Source organism: Piliocolobus tephrosceles, chromosome 5 (genome assembly GCF_002776525.5).
Source record: "Piliocolobus tephrosceles isolate RC106 chromosome 5, ASM277652v3, whole genome shotgun sequence".
NCBI classification, from domain to species: Eukaryota; Metazoa; Chordata; class Mammalia; order Primates; family Cercopithecidae; genus Piliocolobus; species Piliocolobus tephrosceles.
In genome coordinates this window covers 141,656,839-141,664,173 of record NC_045438.1, presented here as the reverse complement: position 1 = coordinate 141,664,173, position 7,335 = coordinate 141,656,839, and the positions used below count along the sequence as shown (strand labels likewise).

At 38.6% G+C, this 7,335-nt stretch overlaps 1 protein-coding gene and 1 non-coding gene across 2 annotated transcripts; one reads left to right on the top strand and one right to left on the bottom strand.

Annotated features, from left to right (window-relative positions):
• Positions 1–5,609: 5,609 nt before the first annotated feature.
• Positions 5,610–6,935, bottom strand: LOC113219609. The gene is made up of 2 exons (XM_026446587.1): positions 6,895–6,935; positions 5,610–6,564 (listed from the first exon to the last, which is right to left on the bottom strand). The coding sequence occupies exons 1-2, from the start codon at positions 6,933–6,935 to the stop codon at positions 6,033–6,035; spliced, it is 573 nt and encodes a 190-aa protein (XP_026302372.1). The 3' UTR covers positions 5,610–6,032.
• Positions 6,564–6,657, top strand: TRNAI-UAU. Its single transcript has 2 exons — positions 6,564–6,601; positions 6,622–6,657. It is a non-coding gene; the product is annotated as a tRNA-Ile (tRNA).
• Positions 6,936–7,335: the final 400 nt, after the last annotated feature.

Sequence of the window (7,335 nt, the reverse complement as noted above, 5' to 3'; positions counted from 1 at the left end):
TTATGCAGCCAACAGACACATGAAAAAATGCTCATCATCACTGGCTATCAGAGCAATGCAAATCAAAACCACAATGAGATACCATTTCATACCTGTTAGAATGGCAATCATTAAAAAGTCAGGAAACAACAGATGCTGGAGAGGATGTGGAGAAATAGGAATACTTTTACACTGTTGGTGGGTTGTAAACTAGTTCAGCCATTGTGGAAGACAGTGTGGCGATTCCTCAAGGATCTAGAACTAGAAATACCATTTGACCCAGCTATCCCATTACTGAGTATATACCCAAAGGATTATAAATCATGCTACTATAAAGACACATGCACACAAATGTTTAGTGCAGCACTATTCACAATAGCAAAGACTTGGAACCAATCCAAATGTCCATCAATGACAGACTGGATTAAGAAAATGTGTCACATATACACCATGGAATACTATGCAGCCTAAAAAAAGGATGAGTTCATGTCCTTTGTAAGGACACGGATGAAGCTGGAAATCATCATTCTGAGCAAACTATCACAAGGACAGAAAACCAAACACCATATGTTTTCACTTATAGGTGGGAATTGAACAATGAAAACACTTGGACACAGGGTGGAGAACATCACAAACCGGGGCCTGTCGTAGGGTTGGGGGAGGGGAAGGGATAGCATTAGGAGAAATACCTAATGTAAACAACAAGTCGATAGATGCAGCAGACCAACATGGCACATGTATACATATGTAACAAGACTGCACGTTGTGCACATGTACCCTAGAACTTAAAGTATAATAAAAAAGAAAGAAAGAAAGAAAAACTCTTATGAAACAATAAAAAATGATGGACAATCCAAAAAAACAAAAAAAGATGCTCACTGGGGTCAAGAGATAAATTCATGACAAGAATGATAATTTCAACAGAGAGATTAAAAAATTAGTGACAAACAGAAATCACAGCACTAAAGTATACAATAACTGAACTAAAAAATTCAATAGCAGGGTTCAACAGCAGACTAGATCTAGCAGAAGAAAAGGATCAGTGAACTTGAAGACAGGTCATTAGAAATGATACAATCAGAGGGAAAAAAAGAAAAATTGAAAAAGAGTCAACATAGCTTAAGGGACATATGAGACACCAGCAAGTTGACCAATTGACAGCAACACAATAGTAATAGATTTCAATACCCCACTTTGAATAATGGATAGAACATGTGGCATGTGGAAAGAAAAATCAATAAACAGCTAACTTGAAAAGCGCTATAGGCCAAATAGACCTACAGACATATTTAGAACTTTTCACTCAAGAGCAGAAAAAGATTTCAGAAGCACACATGGAACATTCTCCAGGATAGATCATATTTTAAGTCACAAAACAAGTCTTAACAAATTTGAAAAGATAGAAATCATATGAAGTGCCTTTTTCAACCACAATGGAATGAAGCCAGAAATCATTAACAGCAAGAAAACAGGAAAATTCACAAACACATAGAAACTAAATAACATAATATTGAACAACCACTGGGTTCAGTAGGAGATCAAAACAAAATTTAAAAAAAAACTCCAGACAAACAAAAATGAAAATACAACTTATCAAAACTTATCGGATATAGCAAAAGCAATACTAAGAGGGAAGTTTATAGTGACAAATGCCACATTACAAAACAAGAAAGCTCTCAAATAAATACATTAGATTTCAAGGGACTAGAAAGAAGAACAAACTAAACCCAAAGTTAGCAGAAGAAAGAAAATAATAAAGATCAGTACAGACATAAATCAGAGACTAGAAAACAATAGAAAAATAATAAACAAAACCGAGAGTTTTTTTTAATATAAACAAAATGGATAAACCCTTAGCTAGATAAGGAAAAAAAGAGAAACTCATAAATAAAATAAAAAATGAAAAAGGGCATTACAACAGATGCCTCAGAAACAGAAAAGATCATAAGGGATTATTATGAACAATTATATGTCAACAAATTAAATAACCTAGAGAGAATGGATGAATTCCTAGAATAAATAGCCTACCAAGACTGGATCAAGGATACAAAGCCTAAACATTTTAATAACAAATACGGAGATAGAAGTAATAATAATTTTAAAACCTCCTGTCATAGTCTGTTTTGTGTTGCTGTAACAGAATAATTGAGGATGAGTAACTTATTTTAAGACCAAAAAAAAAGAGGTTTATTTAGCTCAGTTTGGCAGGCTGGGAAGTCCAAAATCAAGCATCCCATCTGGTGAGGGCCTTGTGCTGCTTCAACTAATGGTGGAAAGCAGAACAAAGGGGAAATGAGTGTGTACAAAGAGATGAAACACAAGAGGCAGCCACACTTTATAATAACCTGCTCTCATGATAACTGAGACTGCATCAAACCCTTCATGATTGCATTAATCCCTCCATGATCCAAAGGCCTTTTAAAAGTCCCACCTCTTAGCACCATTACATTGGTAATTAACTTTGAGTGTGAGTTTTTTGGGGACAAACTACATACAAACCATATAGCACCTCCCAAAAAAAAAGAAGTCCAAGACCAGATGGCTTCACAGCTGAATTGTGACATACATTTAAAGAAAAATTAATACCAATCCTTCTTAAACCCTTCCAAAAATAGAAGTAGAGGTAATATTTCCAAACTCATTTTATGAGGCTAGCATCACTCTGATATCAAAGCCAGACAAAGCCTCCACAAGAAAACTAAACTACAGGCCAATATCTCTGGGTGAACATAGAAGCAAAAATCCTCAATAAAATAATAGAAAACTGAATTCAACAACATATCAAAAAGACTATACACTGTGATCAGGTGGGGTTTATCCCTGGGATACAAGGGTGGCTTAAAATACCCAAATCAATCAATGCAATATATCACATTAACAGAGTGAAAGATAAAAACCATATCATCATAGATGCAGAAAAAGCATTTGACAAAGTTCAACATCCACTCAAGATAAAAACTCTCAACAAAATAGGTACAGAAGAAAATTACCTCAACACAAGAGGGCCATTTATTAATATCCCACAACTAACATCATAATCAACAGGGAAAAACTGAAAACTTTTCCTCTAAGATCTGGTGCAAGGCATAGATTACCACCATCTCCATTTCTATTCAACATAGCACTGGAAGTTCTAGCAAAAGCAATTAGACAAGAAAAAGAAATAAAAGGCATCCAAATTGGAAAAGAAGTAGTAAAACTGTTTGCACATGGCATGAGTCTATATATAGAAATTGATAAAAATTCCACCCAAAAATCTATTAAAATTAATAATTAAACAAAGTTGTAGGATATAAAATTAACATACAAAAGTCAGTTGTGTTTCTTTACATAAACAATCTACCTAAAAAGAAATTTTAAAAAATATCTACTACAATTGGTACAAAAATTCAAATACTTAGGAATAAATTTAACCAAGGAGGTAAAAGATTTATACACTGAAAACTATAAAACGTTGATGAACGAAACCGAAAAAGACAAAGTAAATGAAAAGATTTCTGGATCAAAATAATTAATATTGTTAAAATGTCCATAATACTCAAAGCAATATACAGATTCAACACAATATCAAAATTCCAACATTTTCCACAGAAATAAAAAAATTCTGAAATTTGCATAAAACCACAAAAGACCTTAAATATCCAAAGCAATCTTGGGAAAGAAAAACAAAGTTGGAGGCATCACACTACCTGACTTCAGAATATACTATACAAAGCTATACAATCAAAACAGCAGGGCACTGACATGAAAATAGACACATAGACCGATGGAACAAAATAGAGAGCCCAGAAATAAATCTACACATTTACAGTCAACTGATTTTTGACAAGGGCGACAAAAATACACACTGGGCAAAAGACAGCCTCTTCAATAAATGGTGTTGGGAAAATTGGGAACCCACATACAAAATAATAAGATTACATCCTTATCTTACACCTTACATAAAATTCAACTCGAAATAGGTTAAAGACACAAACAGAAGACCTGAAATTGTGAAAATCCTAGAAGAAAATATAAGGGAAAACCTCCTTGACACTGGCCTTTGTAATGATTTCTTGGACAGGACGCTAAAAGCTCAGGAAACAAAAGCGAAAATAACCAAATGAGACTGCATCAGACAAAATATCTGCACAGAGAAGAAAACAATGGGCAAAATGGAAAGGCAACTATTGGTTGGCAGAAAATATTTGTAAACGATGTATCTGATAAGGAGTTAATATCCAAAACATATAAGGTATGTCCAAAACATATTGGACAGCTCAATAGCAAGAAAACCAAATCTGACTAAAAAATAGGTAAAGAACCTGAACAGATATTTTCCCAAGGATGACATAAAAATGGCCAATAGAAAAAATGCTCAACATCTCTAATCATCACGGAAATGCAAATTAAACCCACAATGAGACATCATCTCACACCTGTTAGAATCACCAATTTAAAAATATAAAAAAATAACAAGTGTTGGCAATGTAGAGAAAAGGGAACCCTTTTACATTGTGGGTGGGAATGTAAATTAGTACAGCCTTTACGGAAAACAGCAGTATGGCTGTTCCTCAGAAAATTACAAATAGAATTACCACATGATCCAGCAGTACCTTTTCTGGGTATATACTGTGAAAGTAAAGTATCTTGTGCCCCCAAAATCACAAAAGGAAAATTCAAGCTGGAAAGTGCTCAGGGCAAATTCGCCTCCCATTCTATTCAAAGTCATCCCTCCGCTCACTGAGATAGATGCATACTCTGCCTCCTTTGGAAAGGTTTATCATAAACTCAAAAGAATGCAACCATTTGTCTCTCCCCTACCTGCGACCTGGCAGCCCCCTCCCTGCTTCATCCCAGCCTTTCTGGTAGGAACCAATGTACTTCTTACATACACTGATTGATGTCTCATGTCTCTCTAAAACGTATAAAACTAAGCTGTGCCCCTACCACCTTGGGCACATGTAGTCAGAACTTCCTAAGGCTGTGTCACGGGGGTGTGTCCTCAACCTTGGCAAAATTAACTTTCTAAATTAACTGAGGCCTGTCACAAATTTTCAGGGTTCACATCCCCAAAGGAAATGAAATCAGGATCTCGAAGCAATAACTGCATGCCCATGTTCATTGAAACATTATTCACAATAACTAAGACATGGAATCAACCTAAGTGTGTGTCCACCAACGAATGGATAAAGCACATATGGTTTATATATACAATAGGATATTATTCATCCTTAATAAAGAAGATTCTGCTGTTTGCAACATGGATGAACCTGGATGTCATTATGCTAAGTGAAACAAGCCAGACACAGAAAGAAAAATACTGCATGATTTTATATGTGGATTATAAAAAAGTCAAATACATAGAAGCAGAGCAGAACAGTGGTTACCAGGGGTGGAGACGTGTGGAGATGGTTGAAATGTTGGTCAAAGGATACAAAGTTGCAATTCTGTAGGATGAATAAGTCTAGAGGCGTAATGCATAGCATAACTATAGTTAATACTGCATTGTGCATTAGAAACTTGAGAAGAGTACATTTCATGTGCTCTCACCACTTACACAAAATAGTAACTGTGAAGATATGTATTACGTTAATTAGCTTGACTGTAGAAATCATTTCACTGTGTACATGTATCAAAACATTATGTTGTACACCTTGAAGATATAGTTTTTATTTTTAGAACAGTTTGGGATTAAAAGACCAGCTAATTCTGTCTTAATCTCTCATTTTCATCCACAATGTCCACCCATAAGAAAGACGCCCGATACTCCGTGTAAACACACACTCCCCATTTCCAATACACATTTACCTTCTAGAGACAGTCCTTTTCCCCATCCTCTCCCCTTAAAACACTCTGAAGCACAAGGTCTTTAGCCTAGTAAGACACTTTCTGAAAAACCTTGTTTAACCCAGCGTGGAGGTCCAGTACCGGGCCTGCTTCAGTTGCTTTTGCCTAGAGAGTTTCAACTCCCAGGTCCCAGGGAGGGATGCTCCCAGGAAGAAATAGAGGCCCATGCCAGGGCTGTTTCTCGCAGACTAGCGGCAGAAAATGCAGCCCAGCACCACTTCTTTTCAGTAGCAACCCGTTTCCAACACGTTTGCTAAGCGGGAACGGAAGCGAGCGGAAAGGAATGGCTTTGGTAAATCCCACTTGAAGGATTTCGTACTCCTCCCAGGGATTCCCACCACCCGCACTCCACGCGCAGACCGCGGGCCTTCCTCCGACGCTGGGAGAAGGACCTTGGGAGAGGCAAGGGAAGGGCTCCGGAACCAGCGCAGTAGCGTGACGCTAGCCCGCCCACACAGCGGCCACTGAAGGTCCTCCAGGGAACGCCTGAGGCAGTGGGAGCGTCTGCCCTTTCCCAGGTTCCCTTGGAAAGAAGTATTCGCTTTCGTTTCCCCAAACAAAGCATGCTCTGCGCTTTCAGGACCGGTGGCTCCCGTGGAGTCCGCAGCTGAACCCAGTCCGCCTTCACACGCGTCTGAGGGAGAAGCAGCCCCGGGACTCAGGGAGCGCGGCCGAGGAACTTGTGCTGTGACGACCAAAGCAAACACGCCGGATGTGTAGGCCGTGTAACCAGTGACCGGAAGTAGGGGCTGTGTGCTCCAGTGGCGCAATCGGTTAGCGCGCGGTACTTATAAGGCAGTATGTGTGCGAGTGATGCCGAGGTTGTGAGTTCGAGCCTCACCTGGAGCATTGTTTTTCCAACCCAAGATAGCATCACTTGAAGTGCCTTTCCCCTTGTAATCCTACTCCACCGTCTTTAACGTGTTTGGAATTGTGTACACAGTTGATTGTTACTGGTTTCCTTAGCCCTTTTAGAACCAAGCAATGCCAATTACCAAAAATCCCTTGCGGCGCAGTGAGTTATCTACTCTCTATCTCCACTTTGTCCTGCATGTCGATCTCAGGTAAAGAACATCATCTCTTTACATCCTTCTTTGCTCCACTTCGCTGTTAGGATCATCGATCATCGTTCCTCGGGAGGCCCCTGGCACATACTGGTAAGAAACTCCCATCAGGTGATAAGCATTGAACTCCATTTAAGGAAACTCAAAAGTGGGAAATAGTAAAAGTTTCCTGTCTGATTAAAGCTCTGATTGAGGGGAGGGGGAGGACTGATTTCTGACGACAGTGTCCCCTCCAGTATTTTCCCCCACTTGATTTTACCCTGATAAAATCAACAATCATGGACGGTCTAGCAGCTTTTATCAACTGAGAAACAGCACCTGGTGTCCTCAGGCATTCAACTACCTGGACTTGATAAAGGATGAGTGATAATAGACCCAGAAGCCTGAACTCTTTAGAACAGCATTACAAGAATAAGCATATTGTTGTGGGTGAGTTGGGTAGGACATAGATAGGGCTTTTGAC